Below are 22160 nucleotides of genomic sequence, written 5' to 3'. Positions count from 1 at the left end.
GTGCCTGAAGCCGCTGGCTGCGCTGCTTCCCCTGCGTGATGAAGGGATGGGAGGCATGGGTCCCCCACGGCGCATCCCGCCGCGGCCAGCTGGTGTGGCGCATGCGGCCGGATCTCTGGCAGCCATGTCGCTTGCGAGATGAGGGCAGCCGAGATGAGGGACAACGTCGGCAGCGGGCGCGGGGGTGCTGCCCAGAGGCGACCCGGACGGGGGTGCTGGTGCGGGTGCATGCGGCGCTGGGCTGATGGCCGCGAGAGCAGAAGGCGGCGGCGGCGAAGTCCGCGGCTCCAGTGCTCGCTGGAAAAGGGCAGCCTGGCCGGCCGTTTGTCTGACATGGTGCGCGATCGCTTCTCGACGTGGCGCTCGCAGGCGCGTTGCAGCGTGCGCTCAAATCGGCGGGCCGGGGCTGTCGCACATCATAGGTCGGCCGCCGCGACAGGCAGTCATGCCGAAGCGCGTGAGAAGCCGGCGGCCTTCATGCGCCACAGCTGCTAGCTGACGGGAGCCGTTCCGCAAATCGCGGTCGCTGGCGATCCGTCGCCCGTTGCGGCCGGTGCAGAGGACGGCGTGACGCGCGTATTCGCAGCGGCCGAGAGTCTTGAGCCTGGAGCTGCCCGCCAGCGCAGCGGAGCCAGAGTCTAGCTGGCGTCATAAGAGCGGTGCTGCTGTTCCGCTGTGCGACTCTGGGACGCGACTCGACTGCGATGTAACTCGACGCCCGCCCGGCGGTCGACGCGCCGGCACCACGTCTCGGCATGATGCAATCGCAGTGGAGAGTGGAGAGCGAGTCCACCGCGCGCGTGCTCGCGGCTTTCCGTTGAGAGCGCGGTGAAGGCTGGAGCATGGGGAGGACAGCGTTGTTCCTGCAATTTCGAGCGGAGTGTGTGCAAGGACGAGTGCGATTGGCGCTGGCAGGATTAGCCGTCAGTCCGCCGCCCCAAGCGTCAGCGTAAGCAGCTTGGCGCGTATCTTACAGTTCGCCGCGCCCGCTTTGGGTCGCTCTGTACGCCCGTGCTAACCCACGCCAGTGCTGAAGCGCCGCTCATTTCCCCCGCTCACTTCGCCGTCGTATTACAGCACGCGGCATAATCGCGCGTCGCCCAATCGAGCGCATTACCACCAATCCTTTGACTATAGAGGAGCTCACTAGCCGGTGTTGCTTTTCGCCGAGGCAGCTGGGACAGCTGTCCGTTGTTTCTTTTTTATTTCCTTACTCGCGCCCCAGGATGGCGCCCGAACCGATCGCGATCGATCGCGATGTCCATCGCTGTTTTCTGCCTCATCTCCGAGGCGGCTGTCTGGTCTGCCTCAACCTCAGAATCCCAAATGAAGCTCCCGGCACACCGGCACGCCCAAACAGACCGTAATTCCGCTGCAACACATCCTCTGTTTCCGCTTTCCGTCTTACCCCAATCCCATGCTTCCTCATTTGCTACCCGCTGCGCTCTTGGTAGGCTGGCTGGCGCGCACCATCCTTGACTGGGTCAATGCGGCTAACTGTGGTCTATGAGCTTCTGGCCACAAGGTTTGCGGCGCTGTCTACCTGATTAGTCTTTTGCTTCAGCAGCAGTTGACCGCTGGTCCGGCCCGAGACTGGCGGCGGTGAGCTTTACTTGGGTATTGCTGTTGTTGACTTCGCCGCTGCGGCGTCAGGAGACGACGTGGCTCCACCCTGCGCTGCTGACGCCGAAAGAGAGCGACGGCTGCTCGTTTGTGACATTTGCCGGAGCATGTTGTTGCCGTTCGCGTCGAGGCGCTCGGCACTGTTGCGGAATGCCGTTCTGCGGGAGCTGGCACTGGACGAGAGCATTTCGGCTTCTGAGCGCCCAGCGCCACCCACCACTGTCACAACGCTAGACCGCTGTTCCTGACGTGAACGCGCTAATCCCTTGTCATGCGTAGGGCTGGGAATCTTGGAAGGCCTTCTTACATTGCGCTCGCCTCCGCACTCTTCTGAACTGCTTGCCGATAGATCGCTCATTGCCTCGCCATGAGACGACGCGAAGCTATCAATGGTACGGAGAGGCGGCCTGATTGCAGGGATCGTGTGTGAGTCCTTCCAGCCAGCGGAATCATCGTTGGGCATCCAGGAAGGTGGCCTGCGCATCTGGGGCCCCGTTGGGGTTCTCTGAACCGCTTCCATCGAGGGCACCTCCAGGTGCTCTTCTGCGTTGTCGAATAACTCAACGAGCCTAGGTAGGACCTGTTCCGCCCTCAAACCCCGGTTGGTTGCTATTGCAGATGCCATTTGTTTGATGGCCTGGAAGTCCCGAGCTAGATCGTTCTCCGCAAACGTTCTAATTTCCTTCTGCTCGCAAGGCACGATGTCCCCGCTGGGGTTGAGTGCCGCCCTGGAACCACGCAAAGCGCTTTTATCATCTGGAATTGACTGTTGTCCTTGAGACGAAGACGTTTTTGGAACGCCCGGAAAAGCGGAAACATTTCCTAGCGCATTGGAGACGTTTTCCAGCGGAGGCGTGCCCACCAATATATCGTTATTGACGGTAGAGAAGAATTGGATCGAGAGAGCTCTTTCCTTACTCGACGGCGAGGTGGCTAGGGAAGATTTTCTTTCAGCGTTGGTCTCCAGCACGGATCCGATAGGCAGTGGCTTACCATGCTGACTATCCTTCGTCCGCGGCTCCTGTTTCGTCACAGTCTCCACCCCCCTGGTAGCCGGCGTGCTCAAGCCTGCTTGGGTTCTGTAACTCTTCTTCCGATTGACGACGCTGTCCTGACGAGAGGCCATCAGTCGCGACATACCATTCTTGCCTTTTGCGATGATGAGTTCCAGACGCTTGATTTCCGCGCGGAAGTCCCTTTCTTCTTTCTCCCATGTCTTCTGAGCTTCATCGAGTCTGCTACTCATCTCTTCCAGCCGCTCGTCAAGCTGTTCCTTTTCCACATTCAAGTTCCTATATGCCTCGATCACGTGGAGAATTGAACTGTTCATCTGCTCCGGCAGACCGTCAAATGGCTGGTTGCAGAGCTTGATGAAGATCGCATCGATCATGGTGCTGATGTCGGGTGAAGGAGCGTCATTGGTAGTGCCGCCGGGTGACCAGATTTCCGTCGTAGGGCCATCAAAGTACTTGTTCGGTCTGTGGGAGAAGTAGGAAGATATCTTCTTGCGCGGACCGGAACGTCTTCGCGGCGTGCTGTTCTCGGAGAGAGAACTGGCGTCAACAGTACTGCGGCGCTCTTCGGAAGTCAGAGGGAAGGTCGGAGTGCGCGTTCGGACGGGCTGGATCGTCTTGCGCATCCAGTTCTGTATGTCCGCCATGGCTGGACGGGCTTGGTCGTGGGCGAAGAAGTAAGTCGAAAGTATCGAGGTTGCTGGTGGCTTCTAAAGGCGCTGTTGCGGAGTTGTCGCTCACCGAATGCGAGCAACTACGGAAGGCGCACTGGATGCGCGAAAGAGGAAGCCGCCACCTTGGAACGAAGCACCCACGCAACTGAGGAGCTTGAACACAGCTGTTCTCATTCATCCGCACTTGCTCCGCGATTCGTAAGGGCATCATCGCAGCTTTGAGAGGCGTGGCCCAGACAACTCAGCCCTACGCCCATATCCCGGAGGTCCTGGAGTCTCGATCGTACGCGTCACCTGCACCTCTTTGGATGAGCAGCGAGATTTGCGCCGCAGTCTTCCTAAGACGTAACCTTGCTTTATACGAACTTTGAGATCGACGACAGCAGTAAACAACGCCAGACCTAATAAACAGCGACACTACAGCACAGCAGTTCAACATATCGGTCTGTAGTAATGCTTGAATGCCACTTCCATCGTCTGGCTTCGCGAAGACACCTGTTCAAAGATCTCGGAGAGGGCGAACATCTGTACGAGACTGTGCAGCACATCGGTCGCAAAGAAAAGGAAGGCACGGCTTAACAGAATGTAAGCCTGTCGGTAGTGGATGGAGCTGACGGGTACAGAACAATAGCATGCTTAAGACGTGGCATGCGCTTAAATACTGCTAGGCATGGATTCAATATCGCTAAGCAATGACTTATTGCACATTCGAATTGCAAATGACCCTTCCATGCAGTTCAAGCCTTGGACTTGGATGTGCTCACGGCTAGTCAACAGCATACCACCCTAACGTACTCTTTGCACGTATGCATATTGGCTGTCATGGCCTGATCCAAGTACGACAGTAGCGTGCAGAGCACCGTACATTTGACTCGAAACAAGAAGAGATTCCTTTGGCTTAGTGCCTGATCACTGCTTTGATGTCCTTATATAGACCCTAGTCGTGTGTATAGCTGGTTCTAAGATACCATGGAAATAGATACGATCTTCGTCACATGGTATCCTCGCAAGTGCCTTAAAGAACAAACGCGTGCTTTCGGCGATTTGAGCAACTCATCGAATCTCCCGAGATGATCAGCACGCGATACTACGACTATAGAGGCGAAGTCTATTGACGCAAATTGTCTTGACTAGATTTTCACAAAAATGATATGTTGCCCTTTCTCCATGCATCCAAACTCCACGGGGAGAGAAGCCGGATGTTTGGTAATGAAAGGGCGGGTGATCTCGGCACGAGAATAATCCTTCAGCAATCGCGCATGGAGAGAGCGCGGGGCTGTACACACTAATGCCGTACGTATAAAATGTCAAGTGAGAAAGCGCAAGGTTACCATTCAGAAAGGTCGACGGCTCCTCCGCAGCGCCACCAGTCCAACGGCAGACGAGGAGCGCAGTGCGCTCGGCGCAAAGAAAAGTGTGGATGGGTCGGGATCGAAAGCCATTTTCCATTTTCCCGTGTACAGGTTGCATCAATGCGACCAGCTCAATCCATGCCAGCCGTTGTTAGACTTTCATGCCATAAAACCCATCCCCGGACATTGTTGCGCCCATTTATGCCGACTCGCGCTTGCCCTCCTTGACCTCCTTCTGTAGTATACCACTGTGATCAGCCAGGAAACTCTTGCAGCCTAGCAGGATGCGAGGGAAGTACGCACCAGCGCCCTCATCGTGCCGTGAAGCGCGTGCCTGTGGTTCCTCCTGAACTTGGGGTCGACACCCTTGAGCGACGGGTAGCGGTGGGTCTTAGGCTTCTTGATACTGTTTCGCGCGACGGGTCAGAGCATGTCCGAGTGCGTTGAACTGCCAGTCAAATGGAATAGGACGGTCGCCGGGGGTCGGAACAGGACTGCGAGGCGAATGGGGGTGATGCGTACCCGTTACGGTGAGCCTTCTTGGACTGGTTGTGCTGAGACGAGTTCTTAGACTCTGAGGAGCAGCATGTTAGCGTTGACCAAGAGATGATTGCGTGCACCACACTTACTGGCCATGGCGACTGATTTCCGGGTGCAGCGTCGTGGGTATGGCTTTCGATGTCGTCGTTATCGGGCTGGACGTGGGTGGTTTCGCTCGCCAAACGTTCAGTTGTGCGCGCGCTAACAGTATCACGCTAATCCGCGTTAGGATAACAGGGCTGGACAACCCGCGGAACCTGTCGTCACATCATTATCGCAGGCACATAGGCGTACTCAGAAAGATACTCAGCTCAGAATATCAGAGTTTCTCAAAGCGCCGCGAATAGCGTTGTCCGAGCACATACTCTAGGAGCGAACCGGGTGGAGTGGAGGTTTTCATTGCAGCTGCGATCTTATTTTACATGTCCAAGTCGCGGCCGAAGTCGACTAGTCTAAGTTTCCTCGCATCTTTTGGATGAAATTGCGCAACCTTTGCGCGTACTAAGAAGCGGGAGGCTGCAGAATCTCTGCCTAGCTCGACGTACTCTCCTCCGTTGCTCTCGCCTACCAAGGCACGCAAGAGATCTTCAACCAGCGATCTAATTTCTGTTGCAGCAGCGTCTTTCTCATCCAACGGCTCGTCACTGCTCGCGTCGGCTGCACCCCATATCTCATCAATGCGCCTCTGTCGCCTGTCCACAGCTGCCTTTCCTTGCTTCAATGGCTTTGGCTTGCCTTGATGGGAGAAGCCTGCTGCCAACATCTCATCGTCAATGTCCATGAGCTCACCCACCACGGGGCCCCCAAGCTCCTCAGCGGCAACCAATGCGGCCAAGTGCTCCTCGACGAAGCTCTCTAAAGCATCTTGAAGCCGTCGGCACTCGACATCGTATTTCTGCTGGCGCTTGTGTGTTGATGTCAATAACTCCTTGGCGAGCTGCGGTGGTGCTTTGGCGGCCCGCTCCTCAAGCTGAGAACGAAGCACGCCGATACGCGCCTCTAAACTCGGCATGATTGCATTAGAATCCCGGAGGCTGCTCTCTTCTCGGTCGAGCTCTCGCCGTGCAGCTCCAATACTTGCACGCGAGATGGTGAGAGCATCTCTGGTCTCGGAGATGCATTTCTGGGTGATGTCTGTTGCAAGCAGAGTCGGCAGGACAGACTGTGGGCCGGGAAGATACGGCTCTGCAGGGGTCAGGCTCTCGTACGCATTCTGCAAAGTCCTCAGTTGCCGGAGGCGCTCCCGGAGATCCGCAGAAGGCGCGTGGAGCGCTGGCTGGCTTGCAGAAGCACGGAGCTGTGAAGGTCAGCAACGGCAAGCATCAAGCGTGACCATGCGTAGCGATTACCTCCTCTAGCGCACGCTGCTGCTGCTGGACGCGTTCCTGCAATTCGTGCACGGTCTGCTCAAGGCGGGCTTCGAAGGTGGCATGGTCCGGGGCATCCACGTCCATCTGGAGTTGGCGAGCGGAATTGGGTGCAGTAGCATAGTGTTGGATGCTTGCGAGCGTGCTGGGGCGGGTGCGGTCCATGGCGGACGCGTCGCGCAAGCACGGAACCGTACTCGTCCGAGCGGGCATAGGGGCTGGCTGTGCGAGGCGCTCCGCAATAAGGAGCAGATGCGCAGAGTCCAGAGATTGCAAGCCCTTGATATTGCGTGCCGGTGCCGAGGCGACCGGGTGTGTTGTGGTACGGAGAGAGGCTGGAGCTGGAGCTGGAGCCCAATCACCTGTCTCAGAGCGCGAAGTGCAGCGGCGCGCGAAGCATCAGCAGCAGAATAGTAGTACGGCCACCGGCAAGAGCATCACCAGCACGCGCGGGGCAAATCAATCACAAGCCCCGCTGCCAGACAGCTGTCAATGGGTGCGGCGGCAGTGGCAGGGTCGGCACGTGACGGATCTGCGGCAGCTGCACTAGCCCACGGGCGGCCCTTGGCGCCCTCCACACGTCGACGAGCTTCTACGTCGCTTCCTGTTCCTGCCCGTCCATCGCAACCTCTCCCTGCCCTTGCCGCCATACCATCCGCCGCACCTTCATCAACTCCCATTGCCGCTCCCCAGCGCCCGCTCCCCCGACATCTTCGCCCGGGCGCTGCTGCTCAAGCGCGAAGCTGCTCGCGCTGCGACGACGCTGCAAGGTTTGCTTTGGCGGCGCGTTTACTGAGTCTTCGTCTTCTTCGGCCCCAGCTCCTGCACCAGACCGCTCCCTCACAACGCTCCTCACCACTGGCACTCCTCTCAATCCCGCCCTTGAGCGAGCTCCTTCCAGCCGATCATCCTCTCCTCGCCGCCACCCGCACACTGCACCATTCCCGGCGACTGCCCACACCACCTAGACACTGAAGTCCCTTTGCCGACCCGCCCTCCAGCAAGTTTTCCTTCGACAGCCCTCTGCTGTACGTAACTCGAGCAATACGAAGAACTTTACGACCCGATCTGGTCCTCTGAGCCTGAAAGAGAAAGAGACGTCCTTTACTTTGATACAGCAGGGTAATCATGTCTGCCTCTCCAACCACTGCCACGGCGCCCAGCCAGAAGCGCCCGCTGGAGGAGCCCTCGTCGCCCTCGGGCCCCGGCGACCAGCCTGATGCGAAGCGGCCCGCGCTGGACAAGGTCGTCAAGGAAGAGCCGACCGAGTCAGCCCCCTCGGCTCCTGAGCCTGCCACCACATCCGCTCCTTCCGAGTCGGCCAAGAGCGACTCTGAAGCCCCCGCGCCCGTTGCGCAGAATGGCACCAAGGACGTCCAGGGCGACACCGTCGTCCCCGACGCCCCCACCACTGCTGCTTCTGCCGCCCCCGACACCCAGCCCATCCAGTCGACCTCGACCGCCAATGGTCCCTCGGCCGCCCAGCCCGCTTCCGCCGGCCACCAGGACGAGTCAAACTGGCTCCATGTCCGCGCCATCATTTCTAGCGCCGAGGCCGCCACCGTCATTGGCAAGGGCGGTGAGAATGTCACGCAGATCCGCCGCATGTCAGGAGCTAAGTGCACCGTCAGCGACTACTCCAGAGGTGCCGTTGAGCGTATCTTGACTGTCAGTGGCCTTGTAGATGCAGTTGCAAAGGTTGGTAGACCCCTGCCTCATTTTGCGGATGTCATAAACTCACGACTTGCAGGCATTCGGTTTGATCATCCGCACCCTGAACAACGAGGATCTCAACTCGCCATCCACCCCGCAGTCTAAGACCTACCCGCTCCGCCTGCTGATTCCTCACATTCTCATTGGATCCATCATTGGCAAGTCTGGTGTGCGTATCCGCGAGATCCAAGAGGCTTCGGGAGCGCGTCTGAACGCTTCCGACTCGTGCCTTCCTCTATCGACTGAGCGGTCTCTTGTGGTCCTCGGGGTTGCTGATGCCGTGCACATCGCGACGTACTATGTTGGGAGCACTTTGGTTGAGCAGCTGACCGAGAGATTTGGTGGTCCGGGAGCTTCGGCATATGCCACTCGTAGTGGCGGGCCTGCCGGTGTAGTTCCTGGTGGGATGCAAGTCGTACCGTACGTCCCCCAACCTGCTGGCGGCCAATGGGGCCCGCCGGACACATTCCACCGCAAGGGTCCTCAGACGCAGAGGACTCCGGCCGCCGGCTACGGAGCGCCCATGCATGGTCAGTATCCGCAGCAGCCGCAAGCACCGCTTCACTACGGCGCTGGATCGCCCCGTCACGCGTACACGGGTGCTGGACCCCATCAGCCTCAGCAGTACGGTGCCCCCCACGTGGCACAGCCCAGCCATGCCGGCCAGCCGGCGCAACCGATGCAAGGCATGATGCCCGGGCAGCCCATGACGCAGCAGATTTTCATTCCCAATGACATGGTTGGCGCCATCATTGGTAAGGGAGGTGCCAAGATCAACGAGATAAGGCAGCTCAGCGGCAGCGTCATCAAGATCAACGAGCCGCAGGACAACAGCAACGAGCGTCTGGTCACAATCACAGGAACGCAGGAGTGCAACCAGATGGCGCTCTACATGCTCTACTCTCGACTTGGTGAGACGACCGCATAGACCCCCAGGAAGAGGAGAGCGCGCTGCTAACACAAGATTACAGAGAGCGAAAAACACCGCATCTAAGCGGACGTGTATTCTTTCCTTCGGCGAATGCGTGCAATTGGGGTTCAAGGTTAAAAGTCTATGGCTCTGGGTTCCAGCTTCGGTTCTGTATGCTCTCTAAATAGTGAACAGTCCAGTGCGCATCGGCGGCCTTTTTGCTGGCGTTTCAACGTGGCGGACGGTGGACGTAGCACAGGGTCCGAGTTCTCGATGGTCCGGCGGGCGGGAAGTGGCATGGAAAACGTCAATTTGAAAACTGACAAGCTCTGGATTAGCCCAGCAATGCGATTGAATATGGATGACGGCGTGTGGTGTGCTGGCGCGGTGGCCTCAGGCGTAAGGTTGGCAGCGCGCGCGCAAACGTGACAGCAGCTCAACGAACGGCGGGGAGTGGATTGTTCAACAATGGATGGCGCTGACTGTATGGCCAAGCGTGTTCTCTCTCAATGCCTCTGGGCGCTGTAGTGTCTCGACTTTCCGCATCCGGCCGACGAGCGTGGGCGCCGACAAAGAAAAGGCTGGGGCAACCACGCGAACAGTCCGTCGCCCCATGCCAAATAATCACGGCTGCCGGACCTAAATGCCCAGCGACGCGAACAGGTGAGCAGCGCCGCTGTACCTGCAGCTTATAATGACGATTGCCGTCGTTGCCCTCTGCCTACTCCTGCGTTGCACATCGATTCGCCTGCTCCTCCTTGACTGATCAACAGCACGTGCCATTAACAACCCACCAAACGCGCGTGTAGCCTCTGTGAGCGTGTCCGCATGTGTGCGTGTGTGCAGCAGCGCCCAGTTGTCACTGCCAGCAGCAACGTTCCGACCGGCACAAGTTACATTCTCCTCTATTCACCAGTTGCGGTATCCTTACCAGCCTCTCCTGTTCCTCCTGCTTGAGCCTGACTCTCCAACAACCGAGCAGAAGTGCTAGCATTCCTGTCTGAGCGCGTCGACAGCTGCCAGGTGTTGCCGGGCTGCAACCGCCACAGCCAACAAACGCCATACACAACGGTTCAGAACTATCGATCATGACGACCGAAGTCGAGAAGCCTAGGGCGCGGACGCCTCTGGCGCTGAGGGGTGGCACCGCACGCTCAAAGAGCAGCCGATCGTTCTCGCTGCGGTGAGTTGCTCCCTGCCGAGGAATTGCTGCCAGGGGAGAGGGCCTGCTGCCCTAGGAAAGCGTCGTCCCAGCACAGCGGGCTACTGCCGCGTGCTCCACTGCTCGGCTCCAAGACTGACGAGAACCGCAGGACTCAGTTTAAGACCTTCACCACCATCTCCACCATCCTCGTCAGCACCACCGAGACGCCATTCCTCGTCCACCGAGACGTCCTGACACACCACTCCCCCTTCTTCGCGGCCGCACTTACCGGCGCCTTCGCTGAAGGGCTCTCGCAGGAGTTGGCACTACCGGCCGAAGACGTGCCCACGTTCGAGCTGTTCCTCTCGTGGGCCTACACGGGCCAGCTCGACGACGTCTTCACGCGCGGCGGCAAGGTGGCCTTCTACCAGCTGCTGTCGCTTTACGGACTGGCGGACCGGCTGTCGGTCGAGTCACTGCGCAACGCCGTGGTGGACCGGGTGGCGGCGCTGGCGGAGCGCAGCAACAGCGTGCCGACGCCCAGCGACACGGTCACGCTATACGACGAGATCCGCGACACGGCGCTGTTGCGCAAGCTCGTCGTCGACCTGTTTGCCTTCAAGAAGACGGACGTTCTGCTCGCGTCGCACCCGGACGAGTGGCACCCGCAGTTCCTGCGCGAGCTCGTCGTCCGCGTCAAGCGACCCGAGCTGCAGGGCCTCAGCCGCCACGATCTCGTCGCCTGGAAGCCTGCCACCTGGTCCGCCACTCGCGCCTGCTGGACCTGCCGCGATGTCATGCAGCCCGGCCTAAGCGGCAACCGCTGTGACGCCTGCGGCTACGCCTTCTGCAACTCATGCCTCGCTTCGGGCAAGGCGCTGTGCGGCGACGATGCCGCCAAGCTGGCCAGCTGTAAGCCCTGGGTGAAGAGCATGTGCCTGCACTATCACGAGCACGTCGAGACACCACCTTGCGTGGAGTGAACCAACCCGGTATCTTCCGGCATGCGCGTCCATGTATGGTTGGGGAGCGGACAGATGCGCAATGCGCTGTGTGGTCAAACAACAGACTTGCTGTTTTGGCGATTGTAGATATACCCCTCTGGTCAGCATGTCTTTCGAGCAAAGGGAGTTGGCATTTTCATTTGGATCGTAATAGTGGTGTCCATCAATCCAGGCCATGTACCTGCTCGCTTGCTTCCCATGTACCGCAGCATCATGACATTATTGGCACGTTACCCTGCCAGCCTTCGTCCGTTCCCATCTTGCCCAAACGCCGTTCTCCGTGCTGCGCCCAAAGCCGCATTCCCATGCCCCTGCCACCCGCCGGTCGGTCCCAAACACCCGGCCTGTCCGTAAAATCTACTCCAAACGGGAAAACATGCTGACTAAGGAAACTTTACGCTCTAATGGGGACGATATAATCCTTGTTTTCGACCGTGACACTCTTCGTCTAAGTTGATTGCGTCGTGTTAGCTGGCCAAACGTACTTTTGGTGATTCGAAGGGATTCCTGCTGGTAACTCACCATGTGGTTGACCTTGTATACACCAACCAAGCGCGACGCAAGCTCGAACATGTTGTTGCGCAGCGAGATCACCACAAATTGGGCGTTCTTGGTCCGCTCCTTGATGTAGCTGGCGACGATGGAAACCTGCATTTGGGCATATCAGTAAGGCTACTTGAAACTCGCAGTCTGACGGGGGTAGAACTTACGTTTCTGAAATCCAGAGCGGCGTCAATCTCATCCATGACGTAGAGCGGTGTTGGCTTGTAGTGATGAAGTGCAAACACCAGAGCCAAACTGCTGAGCGTCTTCTCACCGCCGGAGAGGTTGGAAATGTTCTTCCAGCTCTTCTTGGGCGGCATGACGCTGAACAAGATGCCTTCGGAGAAAGGGTCCAGCGAGTCGACAAGCTCAAGTTCGGCGTTGCCGCCCATTGTGATCATCTGGTACATCTCCTTAAGCCGTAACGAAATAGTGCTGAAGCCTTCCATGAAGCCCTCTAGGCGTAGCCGGCGCAGCTCATCGCACCGCTTCTTTGCGGCATCACGCTCGGCTACAGCAGTGGCGAGGTCGGCGCTACGAGCAGCATGTTCCTCAACACGGCGACGGTACTCGCCAAGGACCCCAAGTTCGACTTGGACATTCTGTGTCTTGTCCTCCAGGCCAGCGATCTCGCGCTTGAGCTGGCCTTTGTCCATGTCCTGAAGCTCGTCTTTGGTGTAGGTCGGCAGAGCTCCAACCTCTTGCTCCTCGCCGAGGTCGCTGACGTTGGTGAGAGCGAGCTTGCTGAGCTTCTCCTCCCAGTGCCGCAGCTTCATCTGATTCTCCTTCAGCGTCTTTTGGTGTTCTTCCAGCTGGTTGCGCATTTCGATCTCGATACCGCGCGTCTCGTTGAGCTCAGCTGTCTTGGCGTCCAGATCGGCCTTCAGAGCAAGCAGTTCCTCCTTCTTCTCCTCTAGAGCTTCCTGCGCCTCCTCTGCTTGCTGCCTTGAACCGCCCGAGTCCCGTCTCTGAGCACGCATGTCTTCTTCCACCTTCTCCATCTCGGCTGCGACCTTTTCGAGCTCCTTCTCTGCCTCTACAAGGGCCTTCTCATGTTTCGTCTTTTGCTTGTTCGCCTTGGCCTTGTTGACCTCTGCCGAAGACATCTCCTCGTTAAGCGTGTCGATCTGCTCCTTCAAGCCGTCGACCTTGGCCTTTTGAGTGCGCAGCTTAATACCGCCGATCTCCATGATCTTGTCCTGAAGAGCTTTGATTTCCTCTTCCATGCTGGACGTCTCGGCGTGAAGCTTGTCCATCTCCTCCCCCATGCTAGCAATACTCTTCTCGAGACTCGCCATGCGGGCCTTGTCAGATTTCGAGGGCTGCTGCTCGGCTGCAATCTCCTTTATACGGCGCTGGGCATCGGCGATGTTCCGGTCGTAGCTCTCAACTTCTAGACCGATCTTCTGAGCCTTCGTCTCCAGCTTCGGTATCTTTTCACTAAGCTCTCGCAGCATGGTCTCACCCTCTCTGAGTGCTCCCTGGAGGTCTGAGAATTGCTGCTCCACCGCGTCGCGATCTACCTCGAGCTTGGTGACTTGCTCTTTGGTTACGTCGGCAGCCAATTTCGAGGACATGGCACCCTTGGCAACCCTGGTACCACCACCGCTCATTGTACCGGATTTGTCAATGAGTTGGCCGTCAAGCGTCACGACGCGCCATCTCTTAGCCCCGTACGCGATCCGATTCGCGCGCTGAAGATCGGGTGCAACGAGTGTGTTCTGCATAACGCTGTAAAAAGCGGACCTGAACTTGTCATGCTTCGACCTGACCAAGTCGAACAGCCTGGGAACGTTCTCGGGGGTAGTGATCTCGGACAGGTCGCGTTGCGGAAGCCTATCAAGTAAAATGAAGTTCGCACGTCCGAGGTTGTTCTTGCGAAGGTATTCGATGCATTGCTGGCCGACCTCGACCGAATCAACGACGAGGTTATTCAGCGCCGGACAAGCGGTCGAGATGGCAATGTCGTATTTCTGGTCAATCGTGCCCAGATTACCGAGTCGGCCATGGAACCCCTTGATTCTGCCCGACTCTTGCAGGCGCGTGAGCCCCGTGAGGACATTCCCCTGAGACTGTGTTGCAGAAAGACTGGATCTCGCTTCATCAGCCTTCTGGCGGGCGCTGGATAGCTTGGAGCGGACTTTGGGCTCTTCCTGGCCGAGCACGGCCATTTCCTTCTGGACATTCTTGATGTCCTTCTCTGTGCTGCGCTTCTCGGATTCACATTCCTCAAGCTCACTCAGCTTCGTAGCCTTCTGCTCCTCCAGACTGGCAATCCTGGCTTCCGTATCCGCAATCTTCTTCGCGCCCTCGTTTTCTTTCTCGCGCAGAATGTCCAGCTCACTCTGAGCGACAGCCATGGCCGACTGCTGCTCGTTGATCTTCGCATTCCACGGTTCCAGGGACTTTTGCTTTTTGGCAATCTCGTCCGAGATGCTCTGAGTCTTTCCCTTCAAGCTCTCTCGGATCGAGTTGAGTTCTTCTTCCTCAGCCTGCATCTTCTCCTCAAGCTCCGCAATCTCGGCCGTATTCCTGTCGATATCGTCGGCGCATTTTTTCATGGTGCTCTCCGCTTCTGAGGTGCCGAATTTGCTGGTCTCGAGCGTCTTCTGGAGCTTCTTCTCCTTGTTGGTCAGGAATTTCTTCTTTTCCTCGAACTTTACGGTCTCCTTGTCCAGCTTCGCCAACTCTTTCAAGAAATCCTGGGTCTGCTTGTCGAGCGTGTCGTACTGCTTGGAGCCAACCTTATACTGTTTCTCGAGCTCTTTGATCTCCTCCTCACTGCCCTTGTGCCTTTCCAACTCCTCGTTGAGCGAAGCTTGGGCCTCGTTGATGGCTTCCTGAGCAACCTGGATGTTGTCGCTTGTGTCGTTGAGGAAAATCTGGTACAAGGCTGATTGCTTGATTGCGAGCTCGTTTTCGTCGCGAATGTATGCCAGAGCCTTGTTCTTCTTGTCCTCGAGACTGTCCTTCTCCTTCTCAACGTGCTGGACCCGGTTGTTCTTCTCTTGGCACACCTCGTTCAGCGTCTCCACCTGCGCAGCAGATTCCTCTATGGGCGTCTTGTATTTGGATGTTCCAATGATGTCCTCAAGGTACTCCAGAAGACCATCATCATGCTCATTCGCAGCCTTCGCCTTCATTTGTGCGATGGACTCGACCTCACCCTGCAGGATCAGGAAACGCTTGTGGTCAAGATCAACGCCACGGTCGCGCAGCAGAGTCGTAACGACGGTATAGTTAGACTCCTTCCCATTGATGTAGTACTTGCTCGAATTGTTCTTGAAAGCTCTGCGAGATATCACCAGATCCGAGTCCGGAACGACCTCCTGGCCTCCTTCGGGCAGATCCATCACTTCCTGAAAATGGACTTCAACCTCACAGTGGTCCAAATTCGGGAACTGGGCTGAGTTGTGAATCAAAGCAGAGAGCTTGCCCTGTCTCATCTTGCTGGCTCTGAACCCGAAGACGAAAAGAAGCGAGTCGATGACGTTTGACTTCCCGGAGCCATTAGGGCCTACAACGGACGAAAACGAGGCGTGGAATGGCCCGACCTCCTGCCTACCTGCATAACTCTTGAAGTTGGTAAGAATCAACCACGTGATGCAAATGCGTGACTTTGGGGCCTCAGGCTCCTGGATCAAGGGCTGTGCAGCTGCTCTAGCCTTGGCCACAATGTCCATTGGTCTCTCTAGCAGTGCGTCCATGGCATCAACCCTTGTGACGGTCCGAGGAGTGGGGCCCGTCGGTGTCTTTTCTTCGCGTGCGGGTGTCTTCTGCTCGGACACGGGCGATTTCTGCTCAGGGACCGGCGTCTTGTCCCCAGGCACCGGGGTCTTTTCTTCGGGTACCGGTGTCTTCTCTTGCGAAGAATGAGTGGGGCTCTTCACGGCTGAGTTCTCAACGTTGCCCGGATCGAAAGGCTGGGGGGTCTTCTGGCGGGGCGTGGCATCCCGTTCTGAGGATTTCATTATGTTGGCGGACTTGTCGGCGTCGTCTGTGATATCGGAGAGAGGTGACTTGTGGTGCAACTCATGCTCGGATTCCTGCTCCTTTTGCGGGGATTTAGCAACTTTCGCAAGAGGCGTCGTGGACAGCGGCGGCAGGCCTTGGGCTGTGGACCGAGACGCCGAAAGGGGAGGGAATTGTTGTATTACATCGGGAGCAACCGAGGCTCTGCTTCTGCGGCTGTCGCGAACATTGCGACGGCCCCGGCGCGTAGCAGCAATTTTCTTGGGCGGCTTGCGCGTCTCATGTTCCTGCTCATAGTCATCGTTGTCGTCACCGCCGCCGGCGACGCTGGTGGCTGTGCTCTCGGCCGGGCTGTGGGTGGCACTGGGCTCGACAGACTCGCTGGCTCTTGTCCTGCCCTTCTTGGATGGAACTGTGCGCGGGGTGATGGGCACCTCGGAAGCCTTGCGGCGGCGGGCGCTCTTGGGGGCAGGGGTGAATTCAGCATCGTCGCTGTCGTCTCTCACAGCGGTGCGACGACGCGCGCTCTTGGGCGGGGCGGGCTCGGGTGCGGGCGTGAGATCTCCCTCATCGCCGTCCTGCTGCTCGACAGAGGCATCTTCAGAGTCGGAGGATTCGACAATGGTCTGGCGGCGCGCAGCCGCTCGCCTGGAGGGTCGTGCAGCCGACATTGTGCGATGGGGAGGAGAAGAGGCGGGGTGAGAGTCGTCGCATTGCGCGGAGCAGCGGCAGCGGCCAAAACACTGGCTGGAGGTAAACACGCCGGTCTTGGCGCCGTCACGCAGGGTCCATGCGACGCGTCGCGTCAGTGCGCGCGCCGCTGGCTAAGTAACGTCTTTCACCGGGTTATGGGACAGACCGGGTTATGGGACAGCCAACAAGAGAGCCAGATTGAGTCGCTTAGTATTGGCATCCGAAGAAAATCCACGATTCACACCGCAGCATTTGGTGGGCTGTCCCATAACCCGGTCTGTCCCATAACCCGGTGAAAGACGTTATGCTTTTGCTGCAGCATGCTGATTATCATTGCCTTGGTCGTCTAATCTTCCAGATTGCCTGTCCTTTTCCTCTGCTCGCTCATCCTTGTCCGACCTTCACTCAATGCCGCGTACTTCCTGCCCCGCACCCTCTCATGGCCCGGCTGCGCCAACTCGACACTCCCGTGGTCGCCATGAATTCTTCCTTTTTTTCACTCTCCTTGAACACTGCATCAACCCTCTGCCCCAGATACTACCTTATTTGCAGCGTTTCTCCACAATGCTAGCTCCATGCTCGTCATATTCCTTCTTGCTGACCCAGAGCTGCCAACGCCGTTAGCATCGGGATGGTCGACAAGCCAGGAGTCATGGTCTTACCTGATGGAAGCTACCCAGGCTGCCGAGGATGCTGCCGCCAATCCAGCTAGCGTACTTGCGCTCGACTGTGTTGCCTGGCGCCTGCAGCCTGATCCTTGGACCAGGGTAGATCTGAGCAAGCTCCTGGTTGAGCCGGTCGTTGAAGCCAACGATCAAAGATGAGCCGCCGGTGACGACGACGTTGGCAAGGAGAGCGGGCCGCATCTCCACGTCGACGTGGCTGAGGGCTTGCACTACAAGCTGCGGGATCGTCTGGTCTTCGCGCGGCCTAGGGTTCTCCGCATCCTGTTACTACTGGTTAGCCTGCATGTCTGCACACCAGCCGGGGAGGTTCAGTACTGTCAGCGCCGCCTTGGCGTCGAACATGCCCTCGACCGCCTTGAATCGCTCAGCGCGGAAGACTTGGTTCCATCCGTCGGGCATCTCGAAGGGTCTGCCGGGGCTGCTGCTGTACACGTCGTCGGCGTTGCCATTGAACTTTCCGCCTGTCCACACCTGCACCACCGACTCCTTGAATTCGGTGAGTACGCGCTCTTCCTCTAGCGCCCGGAAAGATGCAGTTGGTTCCGTGTCGAACTTCTTGTAGACAGCTTGAGCAGAGGCGCCGGCTTCTACGGGAGTCTTGGATGCGACCATGTAGTGAGGCGTCAGCGGAATCGGAGGTTGCGACTGCTGAAATACCAAGCGTATCTGGTTGGAGACGAAGTTGCCAGCCAGTGGAGACTTGACAACGCCTGAGCAAAGAAGTCAATGGCAATCCCATCATCGTTCGAGTCCGGCAACGTACCCTTCTTAATGACCATGCCATCGATTACGGGAGTAATCGAGGTTGTGGCAGCACCGACATCAATGACCAATGCCGATGGCTTTCCCGATGCAAATCTGATGACAGTCAGTACACCATTCCCGTAACTGCGACAAGGGAGCACCTACGCTGCCAGGACTCCGGTCTTCTGTATGTAGAATGCAGGCGCACCCCACTCCTCCATGGCAACCTCGATGCACTTCTCGCGGTGCTTTTGCGTGGCCCAGCCGGGCTCGGTCATGAGCAGAGGGGAGCCCTCCAGCGGCTTTTCCGCCTCAGACTGAGCCTCCATCTCGACGTCCATGTCGCCGTTTGAGGCGTCGTTCAGGCCGTTTCTGGCAGGATTCTGCTCCTTGGTGCCGGTCAGGCGCGAGGTGATGGAATATTCCCATAGCTTGGTTGCGGTTTCCCAGTCCTCGACAACGCCTTCGGAGGACCAGGGGTTTTTGATGTCGAGATTGGACAGAGGGTTATGGATCGCGTTCTCGCCGAAGATTGCATTCGAGCTGGTATCGCGCGCGCCGTAGAAGGTGGGAACGACGGACTTGGGGACGTCCTCGCCAGCGAAGCCCGCGCGGGTGGTGGCGTAGCCAGGGTCAAGTACGATGGCAGACACCTCGTCTGCACAGAAGCATCAGCAAGACTGCAGGGGCCAGCGGGCGCGGGTGCAATTGGAGCTCACCTCCGGCATACTCGTTGGTGGCAGGCGGCTGGGAGCTGGGCAGCGCCATGGTGGAGCAGGCTGGGGCGCCGCAGTGGGCGCGTGGGTCGCGTGTGTTCGAGGCGCGAGATGCACGGGCAGGCGGCGGAGGACAGCGGGCTGTGCGGCGGGAGCAGCGTGGGCAGCAGGTGCGTAGTGGCAGTCGCGATGGAGCTTCGGCGGCGGATGCGATCGTCTCGTTCCTGGCGGCGGCGCACGCACGGGGCTCCGCGAACTGCAGCTCCTCGGCGCCACGCCCGCCATCTTGCGCACTCTCCCAGTCTCCCCAGCACCCGCCGAGCGTCTCCTGCGCTCGTTCTCGCCTTCCTGTCGCTCATTGATCGCCCTCGGCCATGCTATAGCCCCCCGCTCCGTCATGGCGTTACTCGGCTTCCTGCGCCGCCTGTACTCGCTCGACACTCTCGACACCCGCTTCACCACCTCCTCGAACACCCCTCCGAAGCAGCTTGCTGCTGAGCCCGCCATCGATCCTGCAAAACCCACCCCGAATGAAGCCAAAGACCCGAAAGCCGCCGGCTCGCAGCCGTCCAAATGGGGCACGCCCGAATTCTACCTCTACTACCTCGTCTTCTTGACCGCTGTGCCTTCCATGTTCTATGTAGTCTACGACGTCTCCAAAGGTGCTGCGCTGTCTTTTCCAAGGACCTGTTCCCCGACGCTGACTTTGAGCAGCTTCTCATCCCAACTACTCCAAATTCGAGCCCCTCCTATCTGACGGCTGGCTGCCTGGCCGCAAAGTGGTATGTTCTGGTATGGCCTTGCTAGCCTTCGCGATACTCACCAAAGACTGCAGGACAATTCGGATGGCCAGTACGCTTCCTTCCGCGACAATCTACCATATCTCTTCGTCATAGCCCTCGTCCACCCGCTCCTCCGTAAAAGCTACGACTACCTTTGCCGTGCCGATTCCTACACCCAAGTTCGGCCTAGCTCGACTCCCGGCGGTCGTCAACTTACACATGGCTTGACGGCACATGCTGCTGCTGATGCGCGGCTAGAGCAGCGTGTATCATTCGACTTCGGCTTTGCTCTGGTCTTCATCTTTGCCCTGCACGGCTTTTCGGCGGTCAAAGTCTTGCTGATCCTCTATCTCAACTACAAAATCACCACCACTTTACCCGGGAGCTACATTCCGGCTGCTACGTGGATCTTCAATATCTGCACCTTGTTCTCCAACGAGATCTTTCGAGGCTATCCATTCAAAGACATTGCCGCCTTCATCCACGGCGGCGACGGCTCGGGCACGTGGGGAGCATGGCTGGACAGTTACGGAGGGCTGAATCCGCGCTGGGATGTTCTCTTCAACATCACCGTTCTTCGTTTGATCAGTTTCAGCATGGACTACTACTGGAGTTTGACCATGCAGGGAGGAAGTCCTATTGAGGTAAGCTTTGTGCGACATCACCGCAATCAGTGCACGCTGCTCACGAACAAAAGAAGAAACAACTCGATCCTTCCAACCTGTCTGAGCGTGACCGGGTCTCCACTCCTGCAAAGCCAGCAGATTACTCCTTTCGCAACTATGTGGCTTATGCTTTGTATTCTCCTCTGTACAACGCAGGCCCAATCCTCACTTTCAATGACTACATCTCCCAGCAGCGCTACTGTTCACCGAGTATCACGCGTGAACGCAATGCTCGCTATGCCATCCGCTTCGTCCTGGCTCTCTTGGCCATGGAAGTCATCATTCACTACATCTACGCTGTTGCAATTTTTCATGTTCAGCCTGATTGGGACGCCTACACACCTTTCCAGCTCAGCATGCTTGGGTTCTTCAACCTTCACCACATCTGGCTAAAACTGCTACTCCCCTGGCGCTTCTTCCGCCTGTGGTCCCTCCTCGACAACGTCGACCCGCCCGAGAACATGGTTCGTTGTATGAGCAACAATTATAGCATATCGGGCTTCTGGCGTGGATGGCATCGGAGCTACAACCGTTGGCTGATTCGATACATCTTCATTCCCCTAGGCGGCAGCGGCCACGGCCGCAGCATCTTTTCCGTCATGCTCACCTACCTTGCCATCTTCACTTTCGTCGCCCTCTGGCATGACATCCAGCTGCGTCTGCTCATGTGGGGCTGGCTCATCACCTTCTTCGTCGCCCCGGAGATGATCGCATCCCTCCTCTTTCCCAAGAGGAAATGGGCAAACCGCCCCAACACCTACCGCGTCTTGTGTGGAGTCGGCGCTGTTGCTCAAATCCTTTTCATGATGGCCGCGAACTTGGTTGGCTTTGCTATTGGAGTCGACGGCTTGGAAGGACTGGCTAAAGGCATTTTCGGGTCAGCGTCTGGATTGACCTTTTTCGCTTTAGCCTGCGGCGCGCTTTTCGTTGGTGTGCAGGTCATGTTTGAAATAAGAGAAGAAGAAGCAAGAGCAGGTGTCAAGATGAAGTGTTGATATTTGGATGGCTATTATTGTAAACTCATTAGACCCGAAAACTCGTAGGGACGGCCGTCGTTCCCATTCTCACCCTCCAGCATAGTTTTGTGCAAAGCCACATTCGAGCACAAACTCTGAGATATCTCCTTGTCCCAAATGATATACGCATGTCTACATTGTCGAATCCAACCATGATCGAAGAGAAGGGCATTTTGTATGTATATCCTCTAATTCTAATGACTGTTTGCGGTGCTCATAGTTCATTCTGAACCACTGCTTAACGAATCTATATGCGGTGGGAAAAGAATAAATTGAACAGCGTTGGGTCATTATGCCCTTCGGCTAAGGCCATAGGATTATGGGTGTTAGAGTACTACAAGCCCCGCCAGAGCGCATTTAGCAGCGTACGAATAGACCGACGAGCATCACCAACAGCAGCAGTGACATCACCAATGATTGCATTGACGACCAATGATTCACATGAGAAAGAGCTTCTGTCGTTTCCCGTTCTTCTCTCTATATTTACAAGAAGAATGAGGGACCACATAGCCGAATCCGCAATGTTAATGGCAAGGAGAAAAACTGGGTTCAAAGTTGACAACGTTTACGCCTCCAACGAAGATAACGAGAGGAAAGCATAACGGGGAGGAAGAACGAAGAAACGCTAACAACAGAAGAGTCCCACCAACGGCGAGAAAAGGCAGGAATTGCAGAAAGGGCAACCGACTCTCAAATCGAATGGCAGTCCAGACAGACAATCCGGGTAGAGGCACAATCAACTGTATTGCCGGGGCCTTTTTTATTTCTCCACACGGTGTCCGAAAAGTGAAAAGAAGAGAGACGGAAAATAACAGGCGATATATATAAAGCGAAGAAAGATAGGAAGAACTGAGAGAGGAAACAACGCCGTGGTATCATGCGTTAACAGCAACACTACGAAGCAGCACAACCCACACAGAAGAAAACCGGGGCTCGACGATACGAAGAGAGGCTCAGTGTTTCCCTCTGTATTGTCAAGCAAAGAAGAGAGCGGCGAGAGCCG

General features: G+C 57.3%; 7 protein-coding genes across 7 annotated transcripts; 3 read left to right on the top strand and 4 right to left on the bottom strand.

The window, feature by feature from the left end:
* Nucleotides 1–1609: 1609 nt before the first annotated feature.
* SLS55_005713 (uncharacterized protein) lies at nt 1610–3283 on the bottom strand (the record flags this gene model as incomplete). The annotated part of the gene is made up of 1 exon (XM_066777157.1): nt 1610–3283. The coding sequence occupies one exon, from the start codon at nt 3281–3283 to the stop codon at nt 1610–1612; it is 1674 nt and encodes a 557-aa protein (XP_066632999.1).
* A 2337-nt stretch (nt 3284–5620) lies between these two features.
* SLS55_005712 (uncharacterized protein) lies at nt 5621–6734 on the bottom strand (the record flags this gene model as incomplete). Its single annotated transcript, XM_066777156.1, has 2 exons — nt 5621–6499; nt 6552–6734. The coding sequence occupies 2 exons, from the start codon at nt 6732–6734 to the stop codon at nt 5621–5623; spliced, it is 1062 nt and encodes a 353-aa protein (XP_066632998.1).
* Nucleotides 6735–7697: 963 nt separating this feature from the next.
* On the top strand, nt 7698–9210 carry PBP2 (PAB1 binding protein; the record flags this gene model as incomplete). Its single annotated transcript, XM_066777155.1, has 2 exons — nt 7698–8267; nt 8320–9210. The coding sequence occupies 2 exons, from the start codon at nt 7698–7700 to the stop codon at nt 9208–9210; spliced, it is 1461 nt and encodes a 486-aa protein (XP_066632997.1).
* Nucleotides 9211–10280: 1070 nt separating this feature from the next.
* On the top strand, nt 10281–11319 carry SLS55_005710 (uncharacterized protein; the record flags this gene model as incomplete). The annotated part of the gene is made up of 2 exons (XM_066777154.1): nt 10281–10375; nt 10506–11319. The coding sequence occupies 2 exons, from the start codon at nt 10281–10283 to the stop codon at nt 11317–11319; spliced, it is 909 nt and encodes a 302-aa protein (XP_066632996.1).
* Nucleotides 11320–11734: 415 nt separating this feature from the next.
* On the bottom strand, nt 11735–16526 carry SMC4 (Structural maintenance of chromosomes protein 4; the record flags this gene model as incomplete). Its single annotated transcript, XM_066777153.1, has 3 exons — nt 11735–11788; nt 11863–11988; nt 12051–16526. 3 exons carry the CDS (start codon nt 16524–16526, stop codon nt 11735–11737), a joined length of 4656 nt encoding a protein of 1551 aa, XP_066632995.1.
* A 564-nt stretch (nt 16527–17090) lies between these two features.
* ARP4 (Actin-related protein 4) lies at nt 17091–18746 on the bottom strand (the record flags this gene model as incomplete). The annotated part of the gene is made up of 6 exons (XM_066777152.1): nt 17091–17156; nt 17211–17495; nt 17550–17944; nt 17998–18092; nt 18144–18636; nt 18698–18746. 6 exons carry the CDS (start codon nt 18744–18746, stop codon nt 17091–17093), a joined length of 1383 nt encoding a protein of 460 aa, XP_066632994.1.
* Nucleotides 18747–19091: 345 nt separating this feature from the next.
* Nucleotides 19092–21136, top strand: GUP1 (glycerol transporter; the record flags this gene model as incomplete). Its single annotated transcript, XM_066777151.1, has 4 exons — nt 19092–19356; nt 19409–19476; nt 19530–20120; nt 20174–21136. 4 exons carry the CDS (start codon nt 19092–19094, stop codon nt 21134–21136), a joined length of 1887 nt encoding a protein of 628 aa, XP_066632993.1.
* Nucleotides 21137–22160: the final 1024 nt, after the last annotated feature.

Source organism: Diplodia seriata (assembly GCF_021436955.1).
Source record: "Diplodia seriata strain FDS-637 chromosome Unknown scaffold_5, whole genome shotgun sequence".
In the NCBI taxonomy this organism is placed as follows: Eukaryota; Fungi; Ascomycota; class Dothideomycetes; order Botryosphaeriales; family Botryosphaeriaceae; genus Diplodia; species Diplodia seriata.
Note: the sequence above shows the minus strand (reverse complement) of the source record. Positions and strands in the feature narration are given on the sequence as shown.